Source organism: Episyrphus balteatus, chromosome 2, assembly GCF_945859705.1.
Source record: "Episyrphus balteatus chromosome 2, idEpiBalt1.1, whole genome shotgun sequence".
NCBI classification, from domain to species: domain Eukaryota; kingdom Metazoa; phylum Arthropoda; class Insecta; order Diptera; family Syrphidae; genus Episyrphus; species Episyrphus balteatus.
The window spans coordinates 111,751,848-111,773,175 of NC_079135.1; the positions used below are offsets into that span (position 1 = coordinate 111,751,848).

The following is a 21,328-nucleotide window of genomic DNA, read 5'->3' on the forward strand; positions in this document are numbered from 1 at the left end:
TATGGAGTTACAATAATTTTGCTTTCCCAGGCGATATGTATGTTGTATGCATGCCACTGTTTTTTCTGTTATTGGCAGGGGTTTTTTGCGTCAAATAGTAAAAAAAATGTTTTTAAAAACTTATGTGTCTCGAACTCTTTTCAATCACTTGCAATCGCTACTAAAATTTGATAATCCAGTCAAATAAGGGTTTCACTTCAGAATGAATGCTAATAGAATTTTTTTTGCTTAATACCTTCGTTTTGGCATTCCATAACATACCTCAAAAGTCTAAAAAAATCTCACGTCTGCAAGTCGCGATTTTCAAGCTTAAATCGCGAAATGGAGATTTTCAAAATTAGAATTTCAAGAATTACATAACTTCGAGGCATTTTTTAATGCTGATTACAAAAAATTTTTTTCTGATTTTTGACATAAGTTATAGAATATCCAAACAAAGATACAAACAAAAAAATTAGCCTATCAGCATTTTTTTCATTGCATTGTTTTGATTCTTAATGATAATGGATATGAAAACCTTCATGAAAAATTTTGTCCCTCTACCATAACTTTTAAGGGTTTTTCGGTAGTAAGTTTGCAACTGTTATAATAATATGGGTTGACAATTGAAAAACAGGTATAACTTTTTTCAGAGACGTCAGATTGTCTTGATCTTGTCTAGATTTTTTGGCATCAGCATTAAAAAATACCTCGAAGTATTGTATCATATGTGAATATAATACCATTGTCTTTTATTGCTTATTTTGAAAATCTCCATTTCACGCTTTGACCTTGAAAATCGCGACTTGCGAGGTATGTTATAGAATGCCAAACCGAAGGTATTGAACAAAAAAAAAATTCTATTAGCATTCATTCCGAAGTTTACTCCTTTTTTTCACCTTATTTGACTGTATCATGATATTTTTTGGCTATTTAGGAAATTCAAAAAGTAGCAATTTTTTTTTTTAATTGTAAAGAAACCGACTTAAAATGAAAAGATTCCGTCTTAATTCTATACATACGTCTAATATTAAAATATTTTCTTAATTATTAATAAATTGGTAGTTGAAACAACTTAAACAAATTTTAAGTTTCAGTTTATCATACCAATTTTCAACTGTGAGATATAGCTTAGTGGTAAACAATTTTAATTGAGGAAATAACATTTTAAAGAGTTAAATCGTGTTTGTTTTTATTAGCCTTGAATATGAGCTCTTTGAACCCCAAATATTGAATTTGCTCATAACTTGACAGCAGCGCCACGTACCAGGTCCATTCGTCCAACTATGAAACAAAGCCTGTCTCGAATGAACCTTATCAAACGCAAAAAATTTCATAAAAGTCTATACAGCCGTTCGGACTCCAAATATGGAATTTAACTATAACTTGACAACAGCGTCAAGTTTTTCTATATATAATTTGACAACAGCGTCCCCTAACGCATACAGTTATAATTTACAAAACATGGATGGAACTTATCACACAAACGAACTTTCACAAAAATCTGTCAAGTCTTTCGGACTTCAAATATGAAATTTGTCTATAACTACTTCGGCAACAGCGCCACCTACCGGGTCCAATTTATGAAACAAAACATGTTTCGAATAAATTGTATCAAACACAAAAAGTTTCACAAAAATCAAAAAATGTAATTTTTCTAGAACTTGACAACAGTGCCAAGTACTGGGTCCAATCATGAAACAAAACTTGTCTCGAATGAACCTTGTCATAACACAAAATTTCACAAAAATCTGTCCAGTCATTCGACCCCACCTATGGAATTTGCCTATTGTTATGTACTTGAGTACATAAATTAAAAACTCTTAAATACTTATTTAAGTTAACATTTATTGAAATATAAAATAATACGAATATTATAACATTGAAAGTTTTAGTTCTTTTTTCTTGTTAGTTTAACACGTGTAGTCAGAATGAATTGTCAGTTTTTATTCGAGGTTTTACATGAGATCTTTTGCTTCTGTTCGATTGTTAGTTTACATTATGTTTATACACGACATGACATATGACATGACATGACACGCCCCTTTTATAATAAATTGATTAAACATACATTTTTAGTCAATACTTAAATCATAATCCTTTAATTTGACTCTTGGTTTTATTACCCTCTTCGAACCGCTTGGTTGTTCAGGAATGTCCGGTATAGGTTGAGAATTTGAATTTGCTAGTATATCAGGTACGGCTTTCGATGTTTTCATATCTGGAAATAGTAATTTAATACTCATTATAGAATCTGAATTATCAATTATTGCTTTAGATGAAATCGCTTGATAAATGCTTCTATCAATTAATGAAGTTTTGTTAGAAGAACACTGTTTCGCTGAAGAACAAGTCGGTTCTTCTTCTAAAAATTGAGCTCCAGGCGAAGCGGTGGTGTAATAGTCTTCAGGAGATGCAAAACTTTTGCTGTAATCTTTATCAACGCTTTTTTCTGGAAATTTGTTAGGACGAATGTACACACTATTTCTTGTGAAAAATTTGTCATCAATTGTTTTAATAACATAACGGCGACTCGATTTTTTTTGAACAATTTTTCCTGTTGTCCAAGGAGTTTTATTATTTTTGCGAAACCATACTGTGTCCTTCACACAATATTCTTTATAAGGTTTTGTTTTGAGGTTCGCGGCTTGAGATTTAACCCTTTCGGACCCAGCGTTACTCTCATGTAACATTTTTTTAAAAATTCGTAAAAAATATTAAATTAAACAATTTTTTAGGTTACGATGGCTTAATTGAAAGATTATAATGCCTAGTTACTGGATTATTACAAAAAGTTAGTCAAATATCTTACCTTTAATTTTTTTTTTATCGAGAAAGGGACTAAAATTCACATTTTTTTTTTTTTTGCAAAAAAAATTTTTTTTTATATATGGTCATATTTTTGAAAAAAAGATATAAAAAATGTTAATGCAGAAAGTGTTTTGTTTTTTTGCTTAGAAGAAGTAGCATACATTATAGTTTCATAAAAAGTTATTATCTCAGTTCTCCGACTTTTTTTGGTGGTCATAGACAGTGCATTTTGCTTACATGTAACATGAGAAAAACACATTAGTTTTGCTATTTATTATTTTGGAAAATAACTTTTTGCTATTCATATTTCTTAGTTGTGATGTTTTTGACCCGATAATACCGAAAAAACATTTTTTAATATTGATTTTCATAGCTTGGGTTCGAAAGGGTTAAGACCATTAGTTGCGGTGGTTCGATAGTCTAATTTTTTTTTAACTGGTTCATGCAATGAAATTGGAATTCGTCTTACTGCAGCAATATGTGGAACCGCATTCTCCTTTAGGTGTTTTTTAACTGGTTTTAATGAACCACGGCCTTCAATCACGTCTGCAAACTCAGCGATAATGGATTCTGGATTTTCTTTTATTTGATTGTTGTTGAACACAAGCTCACATATATTTTTTTTATTAATGAGCTTAAAATATCTGCATGCCTCAAGTCCAAGAATTGTTTTTACATCCAGATAAGTGACTAAAAATCGCTGCTTACATTTAATTCCATTGAGTTCAACTTGCAAATAACATTGGCCAACCAATTTAATTACTGAACCTCCAAATGTTTTCAAAATATCCTTGGTTGTAAGCACATTCGGTTTATTTTTAAATTGCTGCAAACAATTTACAGAAATAACATTTGACTGAGCTCCTGTGTCAAGTTTACAATTAATAAGATTTCCATCTATAAATGCATTCACCAACCAGTCTTTCGAAGACCATTCGGATTTAGCTAATGTGGAGATTGTAAAAACTTCACCCTCATCATGGTTGTCATTGCCAGTCTGAATCTGATGGACGTGGTTGTAGTTATTTTTATTTTGTAGAAGGTTTTTTTTATATTTCGGCGAGCTTCTGCATTTCTTTGCCCAGTGATTCAATTTGCCGCAATTATTACACTCATCACCATAGGCTGGACAACGCCGGGGATCGTGCAGCCGTCCACACTTGTTGCATGTCTGATTTTGGTTTGTATTCTTTATTTGAAATTTTCTTTTTTTTATGAAATCTATAGAAACTTCTTGATTTTCTACACTGGCAGAGGACATGCAATTTGACTGGCTATGAGATAACTCACTTATTCGGCACTGCTCTACAACAATTTTTTCGGATGGAGTTTTTTCACGCATAAGGCGCTCGCGTAAGGCAGAATTTGAGATACCAATAAGCAATTTATCCCGAATGTTTCTTGATAGCGAATTGCCAAAATTGCAGTCGATAGCATGTTGTTTGACTTTGTTATAGAACACATCAAATTTTTCTTCTGGAAGTTGTCTAAAATTTGAGTTCCAAAATAAATAACTAGAAAAGATTTCATTAGAAAATGATTTAAAGAAGTCATCAAATTTAGCCAGGACTTGTTCAAACTTAACTTCAGTGGCGGGAAGAACAGGTTCAACTTCGAGTTGCGCAAATTTGCACTTTAGATCTTCACCGCAAGTCATGAGGAAAACTGCAATTTTTCGTTTATCAGATTTTTCATCTAATTCATTTGCAATTAGATAGTTGGAAAAATCTGACTTCCACCGTCGCCAATTTTCTGCAACATTTCCATTCATCGAAAAAGGTTCCATTTTTAATGCCGCCATTTTGAGGTTGCGTGATTCGACAATTATTTTATTTTATCTTTTCTTAATAAGATCCCGATTCTGTCACCATGTTATGTACTTGAGTACATAAATTAAAAACTCTTAAATACTTATTTAAGTTAACATTTATTGAAATATAAAATAATACGAATATTATAACATTGAAAGTTTTAGTTCTTTTTTCTTGTTAGTTTAACACGTGTAGTCAGAATGAATTGTCAGTTTTTATTCGAGGTTTTACATGAGATCTTTTGCTTCTGTTCGATTGTTAGTTTACATTATGTTTATACACGACATGACATATGACATGACATGACACCTATAACTTGAAAACAGCGTCACCTATCGGATCAAATTATGAAACAAAACCTGTAATGGATAGACCTTATCAAATAAACAAAATTTCACAAAAATCTGTTCAGTTATTCGACCCCAAATATGGAATTTGCTTATAACTTGACAGCAGCGCCACCTACCGGGTCCAATTATAAAACAAAACCTGTTTCGGATGGACCTTTTCACATATATTTCACACAAAATATCAGAAAAATCTGTCTAGTCGTTTAGGAGTAGGGCCACAAACAAACGCACAAAAGAAATATCTTATATATAAAAAAGAGTTCGTTAACTGTGTGTGGCTGATAAACTCGCGTTTGGCTGGTCCGATTTTGGTAATTTTTTTTTTGTTTGAAAGGTATTAATGTGTAGATGGTTTGTATAAAAAAAAATTAATACCTTTTCTCCCATCTTTACATAGCTGTCAATTTGTACAAGTGATGAAACACTCTCGCTTTTTAAAAAATTTAACTTAGCTTAATTTGTAAACAAATTAATTCAGACAGGATTTCAAAATTATTATAATTATTATCGTTTAAAGCTAGCCCCACCCGCTTCGCTAAGTGCATATATAATAAAAATTTAACCTGTGTGAAAATATTTTAAAACCGAAAAGTGAATTTATATTTAATGCAGTGAACATTTCTCAATTTATTCTAATGTTTTTTGGTTAGATCAATACCTCATATTTTCAACAATGGGCTTTGCGCTTTATTTATGGTTAAAGCGAACGTAAGATATACACAAAATCAAAAAAGCAAGTCTGACGGAATCATTTAAATTCGATGAAGCAAAACATCTTTGTCTTTGAATTTTCCACAAAAAATGGTAGCTTCAATCAGAGCTGCCATTAAATTCCTTACGGGAAAACTGGTATTATTACAAAGTTTTAGGTAGGTTGATATTTCGGAGCAATATATTTGGTGCTCCTATTGCGGAGTTCCTGGTTAATCGAAGGAATTCAATAACTCCGTCGGGTAATTAACTACATCGTTTTCACTTCTAATTGTGTCAACTGATTTGTGAAGGCTGATATATAGGTAGATACATTATACCAGAAGAAGCACGATTCAGTGCTTTTTATTTTTAAGATGTTTTCCCAGTACCAAAAGTTAAGAATTAAAGAAGGTATGGTCATTCAGTGTTTAGGTTTGTGTTTTTCATATGCACCTGGTTTCTGATGGTACGGGGAAAACATCTTAAAAATAAAAAGCACTGGATCTGGCTTCTTCTGGTATAAAGTATCTATACAGCGGCAGAATTTTCTAAGTAGGGTTATTGGACAATAATGCCACTTGATTCTGAAGGCCAAACTACAATACGAACGAATTTTTTTTGAAATGCAAGTTCGAGGAATGATTTGATTCAAACATAAAAATTACAAAAATCACGGTTCGTTAAATGAATAAGCAATAAAAGCAAAAAGTTTCTAAAAATCATAGTAAACTTTAGCACGATGTGATGCCCAGTAATTTTAGGCATTTTTAACCCCAATCTGCGGAAAAATTCCTACTGGGCTGAATTTGGGTATACACCTTCGTTACGACGTTGTAATGAAGATGTGAAAAATCAACATTGATATCGTGCCGGCGTTAGAAGTTATATAGGTCAAAAGGTCACGAAAATCAGTTTTTCGCATATATCTCGCGACGTGTTGCTCAAAGGTCAATAGGGGTCTGTAGTAAAATTATTTGTCATAAAATTATCTACAAATATTGCGTTATGCATTTTTCTGTAAAATCAACCGTTTTCGAAATAGACGCTACCATTTTTTGTGGAAAATTCAAAGATAAAGATGTTAAATGATTCCGTCAGACTTGATTTTTGGATTTTGTGTTCATCTTACGTTCGCTTAAACCATAAATAAAGCGCAAAGTCCATTGTTGAAAATATGAGGTATTGATCTAACCAAAAAACATTAGAATAAATTGAGAAATGTTCACTGCAATGAATATAAATTCACTTTTCGGTTTGAATATATTTTCACATGTAGATACAAACCATAACTCTGATTGATGTGCCAATGCTTTACTTATTTGTCCTCAATGAAAATCTGAGATATACATTTTATTTGTGCAGTCCATATGTGGATTTAATATCACAAGACGAATAATTATTTGTTTCACTCAAAATCAGACTTTTTTAATTATTTTGAAAGCTTTACAAATTAAGCTTAGTTAAAATTTTTAAAAAGCGAGAGTGGTTTTTTACTCGTACATATTGACAGCTATGTAAAGATGCGAGAAAAGGTATTATTTTTTTTTGATACAAACCATCTACATATTAATACCTTCCAAACAAAAAAAAAATTACCAAAATCGGACCAGCCAAACGCGAGTTTATCGGCCACACACACTAAACGAACTCATTTTTATATATAAGATTTAACAATCATAAATGCTTGTCAGATGAGGAACTAAGAGACACCATGTAGGCGAATAGAGACAAAATAAAAAAATAATTCTATTGAGGATGGGACTCTTGAGGAGCATCGTGGTGGTTGTGGTTGATTTCTGGTTCTGAAATTCGTGGACGGTCTTCTCGAGTGAGATTCTATATCCATAGGTCGGTAAATTCGGTAATAATGATAATGTTAATTATTTTGACCCCTACTGGATAGTTAACTGTATTCGTCATAGTTTTCTAATCGGAATACTACGACTTGATTATCTAAAAAAAACTTTTGAATTAGTGTCGCGTCGCATTGTGTCGCTGGCGCTGCTGACCGCGCAGCCGGCCAAGAGTGTTTTTTTTAAGTGAAGAGAAAATACCACAGTGCATTCAAAATGGGTTAAAACAAAAGTGGTATTGTTGTCATTTCTTCTTCATTTTTGTCTGTTCTTCAACGTGCTTTTGTATACGATGGATAACAAAAATGTAAAATTTAACGAATTGAAATAAATAAAAATAAATAGAAAGTTTTCAGAAACATAACGAAGCAGTTTGTTCGATTTTGAAATAAGCTCATATGCGAGTTGGTCCTTAAATTGGAAAAATTTTATTACCAACTAATTGTTTAGCATCAAAAGTTTTTGAATGTAGGGTGACTCACTTACTTACAGACGAATATTCTTGAAACTTATAAATTCAAAGGTAAAGCTTTGAAGATCTGTAACAGATTTAAATTAATAACCGTTTTTATTTCAAAGAAGAGAAACCTGAACAGAATTCCTTTAATTACGTTAACCAATCAATCCTTAAAAGTAATGAAAATATTTTTTTCGGCGTAAGATCCTCATACAATTTACGGACTTCCAGAACGGTTTTGGAACAAAGAATCTTGGTTTAATACATACTCTAAAATATTTTATGAAATTAGTCAAATTTCTTTCTACAATATGAAGATCGTTTATTATATTTGGCTCATTTTGGCTTTTATTAAATTCGGGATATTAAAGTTTAAACCAAAAAATGAGAGCTTATAATGCATAACAAATTCATTTATAAAGATACTTCAAGTACATAATACAAATTTAAAAATCATTAGATATTTTATAAACTCTAACATTAAGCTGCTGCTGAACTATTCGCACGTAGTAAGGCCAAAGAAGCTGCTCTATGAATTTTCGGTTCAATTTGATCTTAAAAGAAAATAGAGAATGAGTTTAGTTTTCTCCATATTGGAGCATAATGTTGATACTTACAAATTTTGTGCGAACCCTTATTTGGAAAGACAACAGGAAGAACTTGTGGATTTGTACAAATAAATACATAAGGACTTTCTGATTCTCCATCGGGATATTTTTTTCTATATTCTTCTTGTGTTAGAACATCTTGAACAAGAACACTGCCCAACAAGCAAGCCGATTGGTATTGTGATGGAAATTTAATGGAATCATCTGAGGAAAAGAAAAAGGGTGGTAGTAAAAAAGAAATAAAATTTCATGAATCTATTCAAACCTTTGTAATGCTTTTTATAAAAATCTTCAACTTCACTTATTTCCTCTCGACTAGGTTCTTTAGCAGTCGAAGCAATCCATAATCGACCGCGATGACTGGAATACCATGTTCTACCTTCGTGTCTGTAATGGAACATAATTTAGAACTAATGCCAATTGATGAAATTTATAAATTTAGGTACTTTTTAATTCCAGAAACCAAGAGTGATGCATAAGGTTGATGCATTGACATACACCTACGCATATCTTGCATTTCCATTAGTTCTTTGTCCTGGACACGATTGTAAGCCATATCAACATTTTCCATACCATGTGTACTGTGGGTGTGTGGCCCAACACGTGTGTAGACTGGTTTGGGCCCTTCATTTCTGGGATCTGATATATCACTGTCGTCTATAGATCGTTCATATTTTCGATTAGACCAGCTATCTGTTTGTTTGGATATAGTATCTGCGATTTCTTTTCGAACCTGTTGTTCATATTCTTCTGGGATGGGATCTTCTTCGATTTCACGACCAAACAAATCCATTTTAACTCTTCTCGATGAACGATTGGCATGTTTCCGTTCGTGCATTTCCTGTTTAAGACGTTCGAATTTTTGTCGCTCGGCATCGGAAAGCCAGACAGAGTTTTCCTGCAAAAATTAAGTTTTTGAATTAGTAAGTGAACATGAATTATATAACTCTCAACTTTAAAAATAAAACTAACGAGATACTGCCTCGCATGGCCACTTTTCAGAAGTCAGCTTGCAGCACTAAATCATCCCTTGAAAAGACGATGGATCGTTTCACTTCAAATTTAATATGAACTGAAGTACAATATAGTTCTCTAAAGAGTTTTTTGGAACTAATATCTAACACCCATACAACGTATTTTTATACAAAAACGCTGTCGGGGCCTGGAACAAAAATTTCAAATTGGTTTCGAACAGCCTTTTACTTCCAAATGTCCCATCTTGGGTCTCCAATAATTGTACACCCATGATTAAAAATGAGCACTTAGAAGGGATTTTTCGAAGTTCAAAATGTTATAGGGTAAAAGGGGGTAAAATGACATAGTCAAAAAATGCTATTTTCTAACCGGTAAGTTGTCAGTCGCAATTTTGAAAAATCTCAAACTTATATGGATAACAATATCGTCGGCACAACGCCAAAACCGCGAATCTGTAATTTTGGACATTTTCACTTTAATGTGTCATTTTACTTAATAACGGTCCTTCTTTCACTGCATCAATCCCAATCCTCCATCTGTTGTACAAACGTGGTTCAGCCTCGGATCAAAAATTTAACTCGCCGATTTCGGCCGATTAGCAGTGGATCAACTTTGGTTCAAGAATGGATTTAGCTATTTAAACCTATATGGACCTAGAACTGCTAAAAATCAATTTGACCACTGAATTAAGAAAATAAAAGTTGCTGAACCACAGATTAAATATTTGTACAACTGGCCACTAGAAGCCTAAATTTTCAATTTCCGTTGCACGAGTTTCCATAAAGGCTTTGCCACACCGGAGGGTATGCGGTATAGCGGTAACGATATTTGTACTAAAAAAATTCCACACCTGAACTTTGATGTGTCAGTTTGGAATTTTTTTCATACAAGTAGGGGAGAAGGGGGTACATTTGACACTTAGTTTTTAAAGGTCTGTATTTTCGAAAACTGTTAATGTTTTCCAATGTTTTGTTTTGTATTTGATTTATTGACTATTCAAGATTATACTAACAGTAATTTTTTTGTTTTACAACATTACAACATTAAAAAAAATTATGTTTTCTAAAAAAAGTCATTTTGTCAAAAGTGCCCCGATCCCGGGGCACTTTTGACTTTCAAAGGGGTACATTTGACAATGGTGGATTAAACCCCACATCGTGTGCATTACATTTTTAAAACTATCAGCGGATCTTACTCGTCTATTATTTAATTAGAAAAAAAAAATACATTTATTGTTTTAAACAATCTACTAAACAATATAACGAAAATAATAAATCAAAAAATTTATTTTCTAAAAAGAAGAAGAAAAAACAAAAAACCATAAAATATTTTAATCAAAATTAATCGATGTCGATTTACTTTTAAATAATATATTAAATAAATAATTCCCCAAAATCAACGTAAAAATGTGCCCAAATTGCAAAAGTCAAAGGTGCCCCGAAGGAGCTTCTTAACTGTTTTTCTTTTTTTCAATAACTAATACTATTTTTTTACAAAGCTGGTTTTAATTAACTTAACTTTAAGCATAGTGCTTTCAAAATATTGATTCAGCATTGAAAAAAATTTTTATTAGGTTCAGAAATCGCTTACATACCGATGGTCAAAAATAAGATCAGAAATACAGAAAACACGAAAACACGTGGTACTCCGCGAAAAGTTAATGAAAGACTGCGAAATTTCGCAAAATTTCTTTAAATCAAACTAAGCTTCTTTCTTCATCCAAACTACTGTTAATTAAGGGCACGATCATACCGAAAAACGCAAAGTCAAATTTGCCCCGGTGTCAAATGTACCCCGCTTACCCTACCCTCACCGCTACCCGTACCGCTACCGCAAACCCTCCAGTGTGGCCAAGCCTTAAGGCTTGGCCACACCGAAGGGTATGCGGTATAGCGGTAACGATATTTGTACTAAAAAAATTCCACACCTGAACGTTGATGTGTCAGTTTGGAATTTTTTTCATACAAGTACCCTTACCGCTACCCGTACCGCTACCGCATACCCTCCATTGTTGCCAAGCCTTTAAGATTGCATGAGTTTTCCAAAACTTTGAAGCCGTTTTTCTCAAAATTGCACATTTGCAGATTCGTGGTCTTGGTTTGGGCCCTCGATACAGGTTCATACCTTTTTGTTATATAAGCTTGAAATTTTTCAAACACTCAGAAAAATTCTTAAAAATAAAAAAAAAAACTCCAAATACCCTTAAAAAACTAGGTAATTTTCAAAAATTCATTTTTCAAAATTCCCTAGAAAAAAATCCGTATAAGACGCCTAATTTTTTTTCTCATTATTATTCTAATGGCATCTTTCAAATTGTCAAAAAAAATGTCTCCTACCTATAAAAATCACTTTGTCAAGGGTCTACATGTTTTCATTAAAAAAAAACCTTTATAACTTGGTTTTGAAATTTTTAGAATTTTTTTAACCTAACAATAAAAGGTCTATTTGGGTACTGCCTAAAACAGAAATATTTTTACTTTTTTCAACATTTTTAACCTAATTCCTGTTTGAGTACTCTGGAACTGTGATGTTTTGTACATTATTTTTGACAAAAATTGAAATATTTCTGTTTTAGGCAGTACCCAAACAGACCTAAAAATTACTTAATTATTAAAAAAAATTCAACTCTACAACTTACCGTTTAAAAAATAGGCATTTTTTGCTAAGTCGTTTTACCCCATTTTGCCCTATTACATTTTTTAACTTCGAAAAATCCCATTTTAGTGCTCATTTTCAAGTTAATACCTATCAAATATGTTATATATGTTATAGTTTATAGCCTGTTTTTACTAGAGCCCAAAAATGAGATAATTTTGCAAATTATTTCATTTCGAATGTCAAATCATATAGAAAAAAAAAATTATTGGTAATTTGAACTAATCTTATTTACGAAATTATCTCATTTAGGTTGTGGCTATTAAGCTGTGCGTTGATTTTAAATCATCATTTTTTGCTGTCGCTTTTTCATTTCATCGTGTTTCAAATTGGCTTAAAAAGTAGAAATATTTCTGTTTTAGGCAGTAACCCAAACAGACCTAATTTTATTTTTTGTCTCTCAAATAAGTTACAAGAACCTGAACACATCTAATGTGTTTTTGAACATTTTTCAATCCAACTTCAACTTCTCATTTCGATAAATTCGATAACAAAATTTCAGAATTTTTCATTGAACATCGTCACTTCATTTGACAAGCGCCACACAAATTTGAAAATTGGAATACACAAAAATATACAAGAACAAGTTCCTACAAGTAAATAAACAAAATAAAAGTTTTAACAAACAAACGAAAAATGGATAAGAATACAATGGCGGTAAAAACAATTAATTCCAACCTAAAAAACTACCTAATTAATAATTTATTCAATTCCAGGCAATGCTGTTCTTATTAGACTCATCAAGTAGCAGTGAAGACTCTTTTTTATTAGGTTCATCCTCAAGCTCGTCGTCGTCTGACTCGAGTTTTTTTGATTTAGTTTTAAAGAACACTGGCGACTCCTCATCTGACGACGAGGACGACGACGACCAACAAGAAGAAAAACAATTCAATTTCATGGACACTATTGACAAATTTTCTGAGAGGGAATTCAAGACAAATTTACGATTAAATCGCACAACTATGGAACAATTAATTGGTAAGTGAAACTTGTATGAGTGTGAACTTAGCGAAGCACTTTTCGCAAATCGAATTGGGAGTTCGTCGTCTGAGAATTATGTCGTTTTCCAAAATTCAAGGAGTGACACTCCTAGCTATATAATCACTCCAAAAGGAGTGATTTCAAATTCCAAAATTAAAAAAGAAGTGAATTTTTGGAGTGAATTCTTCACTCCCAAAATTTTGAGGGAGTGACGGAGTGATTACCAATACTTCTACATTTGACTTCATGTACTGCTTGTCAAATTGTTGGGTGGTTCTTTTAACTTTTTTTTGTGAAGGAAATTATATTTATTTACAAAAAAATTCAATAAAGTATTGTAAAAAATCACTAAAAGTGAATTTAAAAGATTGTGTTATTGTTTTATTCATTATTTCGTATTACAAACACATGCAAAGCAAACGTCAAATCACTCCACTTGTCAAATTCTTCGTGAACAAATTCCAAAATTGCACGAAAAAGGAGTGATTCACTCCCGTAATTTTGGAAAACGACATAAGAATCACATTCAACTCCACTCTATATTCATTTTCAAAAAAAAAATTTATGTTACAGTCTTCTATGTTCACCGACCCTTGTTTTGAGTTATTCAACTTTAAAGTTTTTGATACTCGGATTTTGTATTGAATGACTATTGATTTATGTTTGTCAACAAAACAATAATTCATTTGTTTATTTATAAATTAATCTTCTAATATCAATTTCAATTTTTTTCATCGGTCCATTAAGCCTTGATCCAGAAAAAATTAGGCTTACCAACGTGCTTTTTTGCGAATTTCATAGTTTTCAACATGCTTTCAAGAGGTTAACTATAGTGCTTTTCTTGCTGAATAAGTCCCAAAATTGTGTTTCCTAAGTCTCCTGGGAATCTTTGCTTTCTGAGGTGGAATTCTTCCCTAGGGATTTCATTTCCACCTCCATGATATAAGGGTTCAATCTGGGATTCAAAGTGAACTACGCAAAAAAAAAAAAATTGTCTTTTTTTTGTGTATTTTTTTGTTTTGTACAGAATCAGCCATGATTCTACTCAGTACTCGTACTCCTGTGTTTCTTTATTAGCTAAGACATAATTTGACGCAAACAAATCAGTTCTCCATTGATTTGTTTAACAGGTAACGGGAATTTTAACTTGTAACAATAAATGCCCTAATTTCAATATTTATTTGCGAAATGTTTCCAATTTTTTTTATGAATCTGAGCCTTAACATGTTCAACAGTTTTATACATGCTTGAAATAAGCAAAAGGTATTACTTTACCTTACCAAAATTGAAAAAGAATGCTGGTCAAAATACTTATGCCGCTCAAAAAATAGCACTTCTAATACAAAAAAAGCTGTCTGAAAACCAAATTTCACTCATATGACTTACTTTGACCACCATGAGATTCACCATAATATACTTAATAAAATAACCACTATCTTTACCTATATAAAGTTTAACCGTTAGAAATTACTCTTATTAGATCGAAAATTGTAAATTAGTCAAAATAATTATGCCGACGACTGTAGAACCATGTATAATTTTTAAGTAAGCATATGGACCAAAACGCGAAAAACCTCAAAAATGTCTTTGTAAATGCAGAAAACATTTTGTAACGTAACAGTCTTTTTTCCATATTCATAGATATACAAAAAATTAGTTTAGGTTCCTTTAAGGTTATTTTTCATCGCGGAAAAATTTGTTTGCGCAAAATTTCTGATATTTCACATTTTAACAATCAAAATTATGTCTTTATGATAACTTTTAGTTTTCAATAGCGTATTTCGTCGGCCTAAGAAGGAAACCTCGTAACTCCATTTTTTTTTTTTCGAAAATGACTTTTGAATGCCATTTTTTAGCACCCAGAGCAACCCAGAAAATTTGAAGTCTTTCCGAAAACTGTAAATAGACCTAAATTCAAATTCTGCACAGCACGTTACTCCCAAACTACTCTGTCGTCTCTCTACTCTTCCGTCTCTCCTGTAAAATTTTGAATTTGGGAGTTACGAGGTTTCCTTATGAGGCCGACGATTTATCATTTTGATAGTTGTATAAGCATTTTTGGGACACGAATTATTCAAAAAAATGTCTCTCCATAATGAACTCACAAATTTTATGTATTTCAGAGATGACTAGAAGGAAAATAATTTTGTTTTTGTATAAGATGGTAAAATTAACATGGAAGCACGGTTTTTGATATTTTTTTTTTTTTAAGTTTCTCGATAATATATCGTGATATAGTATTTTTGGTTTCGATTCCCAACGCAAAATACATAATCTTTTTTAAAAAAATACAAAATTTTATCAAAGCGACAAAAAAATAGTTTTGTTCGTTACTTCAATATGTATGCTATTTTGTTGAAATTTATTGAAGCTCTAATCGCAAGAAGGCCATAATTATTATTAAATATTGTAAAACAAACAATTTGAGTAATTTTCAATGCTTAATTAAGCTCCTTTTATGACCTAAGATCGCATATCGTCGCTGTAGTTCTAATACCTCGTAACCCAGAAAAGTCTATTTTTCAGGAGAGGCAAAAAACTAGTTATGAAATGTATGAGAATCAATACAAATGATCTGGTTTTGATTAAGCGAAGCTCTTACAATATCGATGTTAGGCAAACAGTGTCTTTTCTATTACATCCGGATTTTATTCAATAATATAATTGCATCATTAGTGCAAAATCGATTTTTTCTGGGTTACTATGTATTAGAACTACAGCGACGATATGTAACGTTACAGTCTGAACTCAATAGGTTTAAAAACACATTTTTTGCTGTAATAAAAATGCCATTTTTAATCTAAAGAACGTTTAAAACAAGTTCACTACACTAGCAGAATTTTTCTATAAAGTAGGGCAATTTCAAATTCTACTTCTAAAATTATGTAACGTAACAGTCCATGTAAAAACTGTTTTAACGGTTAGGTAAGTTACAAAGATCATCATCTTTTTATTTTAACCAAAAATGTTAATTAGGAATCAGACTTTTAGCTTAAAGTATAAAATATTTGAAAATTATTCAATTTAATGGATTTTCAGATAATTTTGTGATAAAATATGAGTATGAATGTAACGTAACAGTCCGCGTTTTGGTCCATATGGAGATTGCTAATAAAACTATATAAAACTATTATAAAAGCAGCAAAAATTGTTCTTTAAATGAATATCAAATACAAACTTAATTTTAACATTTGTTTTAAGTAAAAAAATATATTGTAATAAAATGTATGTGCAGAACCTAGTGCATTATTTTTAGGTACAATATTAATAAAATTGCTTTAATTCTTTAAATTAAAAAGAAAAAAACTTATAATCTGATTTATATTTGAATTTAATTTTAAAATAATATTACTCCAAAAGCTTTATGATTTTTTATATGTACAAAAATAAGAAACACAAAGTTAATTATGGTACATAATTATTTTTTTTTGCTCCAGTAGTTTTTGTGTTTTGGTCATTTCGCTCAGTTATATGAACTTAGCGAATCAAAAATAAGTTAATATTTTGTTGCTGGATAGTAACGTCAGCAAAATAGCAACAAAATTTATAAACTTATTTTTGGACTCCCTTACTTCATATAAACTGAACGAAATAACCAAAAAAAAAAACTACTGAAGCAAAAAAATTAAAATGACCCTAACTAATTAGCAACAAAATAATAAACTTCTCCCAATTCGATTTGCGAAAAGTGTTTCGCTAAGTTCACACTCATTAAATTTGTGCCTCGAAGCTGTCATTTATTTATCAACAACTTACAGCAAAATACACTCAATCCGAAATCTTTACAAATGTAAAAAATCAAAACAGCAAACTAAAGATTGATGCCAGAATAGAAGTCACACTCTATGTTTGGTACATAAGCCATAACAATGAAGTCAGCCAAATAGGATGTTTATTTCGAATTACAGAGTTCTCTGTTTGGACTGCAATTGTCCGTGTAAGTAATTGGCTAATCTCCAAGGGCCACGAATACATTAAATGGCCTCAAGGAGATGTCATTTCTGAGAATTGTCGTAAATTCAAAGCCATAAAGCAAATGCCAGGTATAATTGGCGCCATAAATTGCTTGCATATTCCCATTGAAGCACCTAAACGAGATGCCAAATCTTATTTAAACAGTCCAAACCACTATACCATAGTTTTACAAGCAGTTGTCGATGCTGACGAAAAATTCGTCGATATTTGTTGTGGTGAACCAGGTTCATCGACTAATCGAACTGTATTAACTAAATCTTCATTATACAAAAGAGTTCAAGACAATTATGTTAAGTTATTTCCTTCAAATACATTCCTTTTGGGTGGTGATGCATATGATGCTACAAATTGGATTGTGCCACCTTTCAAAGACAATGGTGAACTAACAGATCAGCAAAGTTTATTTAATAATTTGCACTCTGATACATGGATGGTGGTTGAAAATGTTTTTAAAAAATTAAAAGGGCGATTTAGACGGTTGAATAGATTTACACAACAACAAAATCCAAATTTAGTTAGCAACATCATAGCGAGTTCCTGCATTTTGTATAATTTATGCATCATCAATGACGATCAATACGATGTATTAATTGATGACGAGGAACAAGTTCTTGCCGGGGATAGCGATGAAGGGGATGATAAGGAGAATCTGGAAATATCTATGGATCGTCGTCAACTTTTGTTTGATTATCTGTGTCAAAAAAATATAATTTAAATGTTAAAAAAAACTATAATTTAAATGTTAAACAAAAACCTAGTTGTTTTATTTACATTTTTTTGTTAGTTTCCTGAGTTTATTTTAATCTTTTTCAGCACAATTGTGAGGGTAAGCGAACTTGTATTTGGAATCTTTTTGCTATGTGTTGAGCAACATGAACGCATGCTCATAAGGTCGAAATTGATTATGTGTTCGCTAAGGCATTGGCAACAGATAAAAGATGGGACGGGTAGCGGGAATATTCTTTAGATTAAGATCTTCTCTGTCATTATGTGAGGCTCTGAGGCCATTTGTCAACAATCTGATAGGTCCTTATGAGAGTGACTTTAGACCAGGAAAGCCAAATATTCACATTACGGCAGGTCTTTGAAAAAAAAACTGAGGGAAATCAAATCTATACTCACTAGGGCGTCAATTATTTAGAACAAGGCTGAATTTTGAAAATGTACAGTGGTGGCAAAATAATTAGAAACGTTCTCTTTTGTTTACAAAATGTTATTTTTTTCTTACTATGTATAAATACAAAATATTAACAAATTTTTAGCAAACATGAGTGATGATACAATCCTTGTAACATTTTAGGAAAAAAATTTTAGAATTTATCCAACAAAAAAAAAATATTGCAAAAAATCTAAAATATAGTCCAATTTTGTGTGGAAATATAATTAGAAACATTGAGGAAAAATTATTAAGAATTATCCTGTTTTTGATTTTTAGCATTTACATTTGGAAAACTTGGTGAATTAATTAAACGTACAATTAATAAAGAGGACTATCACCAACTGATATCTATAAGTTGGTTTATGTGGTTGCAGTCCTCGAAAATGCCACATGTTCCGAAAAAAAAAAAAAATAAAACGTCCTTAACAATTCCTGACAGACCAACCTCTTATATTTGAAAAAAAGGAGGTGCAATAAAAAGCAGATCCTTAATAAAGTATCGAGCTCTTCAAATGTCTCTGAAAATATTTCTAATATTTTTTATTTATATTAAGAACATACATACATTTTGAAAAGAAAGAGTGTGTTTCTAATTATTTTTCCACCACTGTATACGGGCTGAAAAGTTTCTAAATAAAATTAAAAATTAATTTTCAATGTTTTCATACAAAATATCGATAAATTGCAGGCAATTTTGAAGTGTTTTATTTAAAAGCTCAGCAAAACTGTAAACATTGATAGACATTTTTCAAAGTTAGTAAATATTTTAAGCACTAAAAAGAGTGCACGATGTTTAGCCAGTTGAAAATAACCGATAATTTTGTTGTTTTAATGATATTGACGGTTATTTTTTTATTGCTCAACATTTTCCTAAAAAAATAAAAATAATTTTTTCGCGCACTCTTTTTAGTGCTTAAGATATTTACAAATTTTTAAAAATTTTCTATCAACGTTTACAATTTTGCCGATTTTTGTCCTTCGCACCTCACATCACTAAAAACATAAAAGAGTAGTTCAGTGCCAGTGGGGGGCTGTCCTATATCCTCTAACTGACAATTTGTCTAGTCTAGAAAGTTTATAGTGGAAATTGGTGGCTGCCTCTTACACATTAGAGTTTTTGCACAAGATTACAAGAATCATTTTATGGTGAACGCTGAACAAGGCGATCATAGCTGATCTTCATATATGTACGTAAATTTATCATGGTGTGAAATTCTTTGTTCCGCTTTCAACATGACTGATTTGTGTGCAACTTCAAGAGCTCTGTGGATGATATCTAATAGAAAAGAAGGTCAGTTCGTGAACCGATTCATTCACCAATTGCGTGTGCAGATGGCACCAGGATTATTAACTGCTTTCAACAAGCTGTATTAGTATGGTGCAGAGCGATGGAAGAACAGACAAGACTTGTTCGGTTTGAAAATCGCTGAAAAACCAGTAATGGCCAATTCCTTAAAGCTACAAAAATAAATAGTTGTTTCGACACCAGCAATTGCATAAACGAAAACACCATAGCAAAGAAAATCTTCGAGTCTCAAGGATTACAAAGTAGTAAACTAGGGATCGTGTACGATAGTAATCCAAAGTGTCAAGAAAGATACTGAACACGGGAAAGGAGCTCAGTGTTAGCTTGTAAGTTATGCTGTTTCAAGATATAATAATTCATTCCAAACAAAACAAGCACTTACAGATTTCTTACCAAGTTCAAGCCTCAAGAGAAAATTTAGTTTAATATTTGCAACAATTTTATCAAAATATACTTACTTGGAAATAATCTGACTCATCATCAATGACTTCGGTTCTCTTTTCGCCATTACGATCATACTCCAATAGTCGATCTCGTTGTTCGAGTGCTTTTCTTAAACCTTCACCGCCACCTTTTTCCTGCAAAGTCTTTTTCAAATGATCACCTTTTTTGGTAGAAGATTTGATCAATAGCATTTCTTCATTTGAACAAACCAATTCTCCACAGAAGAGACATGGTCCACTGCCTTCTTGTTCGCAAACAATCCGACCGCAACCCAAACAATTATTAACCAATTTATGCTCGGTGGCTTCGCAAACACACGGACGACGTCCCTTGAGCATAATTGTGTTTGGAACTTTGCCATCATTCGAAAATAAATTGACAAATTTATTTTTCTTCTTTCCGCCAGCATTTTCAATCCCCGATTGAGAGACAGATGTGGTTCTTTCTTGTTTCTTATTGGCAATTTGATTTTTTGTTTGCTGTTGGTTTTGATTAGGGGCTTTTTTATTGGGAATAGCTTTGCCTAGAATAAACAGAACTTATTCTTTAGAAGAAATACTTTTATTTAACAGAAATAGAAACATACTGAATAGCCTTTGTTTGCAATCAACCATAAAAATACGATGTTCTTCATAATCAGGATTTAATAAACTTGCGAAATATTCATCGAACTCTTCCGAGGATTTCAAAGTCATGATATACCTGTGATGAGGATTATGTTAATTTTTTAATGGTTTTTTAATTAAAAGCAACTTACTTGATCATATCATCTGGAACTTCAAAATCTAAACAAGTAGATAGACGATCTTGAATCCACTTTTCCATTTTAGTTTTTGAATTATTTGAGAATAAAAATTTAAAATTTGTTTTTTGGGAAAGAAAAGTTTTTTTTCTAGTGTTGTGCGTTGTCAACGCCAGATCTGTCACCTGTCATTTGAGAAGTAAAAAAATTGTTGTGGAACACATGTCCAAAAATAGGCGCGTCCTATTCCTTAAAAAAATCATCTTTGGGGAACTAGTAGAGCATTGACCACTTTTTTCAAAACAACGAAAGTAAAAATTATTTTTCTCGCTAGCGCAATTTGTTTGTAAAAAAGCGCATACAAATTTATTTTAGACAAACAAAATAAGCTTTCTGCATCATTTGTTTTAATTTTTCCACCCGAAAAACTATACTAAAATGCGTTTAAAATTATTCACTTTTTGAGCCGATGGTTTGAGATTTCGGAAGAGCTTGTAAAGATATTTAATACAGGTCTTATAAAAAATAT

At 31.7% G+C, this 21,328-nt stretch overlaps 2 protein-coding genes across 2 annotated transcripts; one reads left to right on the plus strand and one right to left on the minus strand.

Moving 5' to 3' along the window:
* Window positions 1-8,278: 8,278 nt before the first annotated feature.
* LOC129908776 (activating signal cointegrator 1) lies at window positions 8,279-20,978 on the minus strand. The gene is made up of 7 exons (XM_055985537.1): window positions 20,815-20,978; window positions 20,644-20,759; window positions 20,072-20,580; window positions 9,009-9,460; window positions 8,828-8,949; window positions 8,572-8,766; window positions 8,279-8,508 (listed from the first exon to the last, which is right to left on the minus strand). The coding sequence occupies exons 1-7, from the start codon at window positions 20,880-20,882 to the stop codon at window positions 8,435-8,437; spliced, it is 1,536 nt and encodes a 511-aa protein (XP_055841512.1). The 5' UTR covers window positions 20,883-20,978; the 3' UTR covers window positions 8,279-8,434.
* Window positions 12,687-17,880, plus strand: LOC129908779 (uncharacterized). Its single transcript, XM_055985539.1, has 3 exons — window positions 12,687-12,849; window positions 12,909-13,170; window positions 16,932-17,880. Exons 1-3 carry the CDS (start codon window positions 12,829-12,831, stop codon window positions 17,861-17,863), a joined length of 1,215 nt encoding a protein of 404 aa, XP_055841514.1. The 5' UTR covers window positions 12,687-12,828; the 3' UTR covers window positions 17,864-17,880.
* Window positions 20,979-21,328: the final 350 nt, after the last annotated feature.

Coding starts and splice junctions, on each gene's coding strand:
- LOC129908779 (XM_055985539.1), top strand. CDS start 12,829: ATGGATAAGAATACAATGGCG. Junction 12,850..12,908: donor TGGATAAGAATACAATGGCG/GTAAAAACAATT, acceptor ATTCAATTCCAG/GCAATGCTGTTCTTATTAGA. Junction 13,171..16,931: donor AACTATGGAACAATTAATTG/GTAAGTGAAACT, acceptor AACAACTTACAG/CAAAATACACTCAATCCGAA.
- LOC129908776 (XM_055985537.1), bottom strand. CDS start 20,882: ATGGAAAAGTGGATTCAAGATCGTCTATCTACTTGTTTAGATTTTGAA. Junction 20,760..20,814: donor GTTCCAGATGATATGATCAA/GTAAGTTGCTTT, acceptor TCCTCATCACAG/GTATATCATGACTTTGAAAT. Junction 9,461..20,071: donor ATGAGTCAGATTATTTCCAA/GTAAGTATATTT, acceptor TAATTTTTGCAG/GAAAACTCTGTCTGGCTTTC.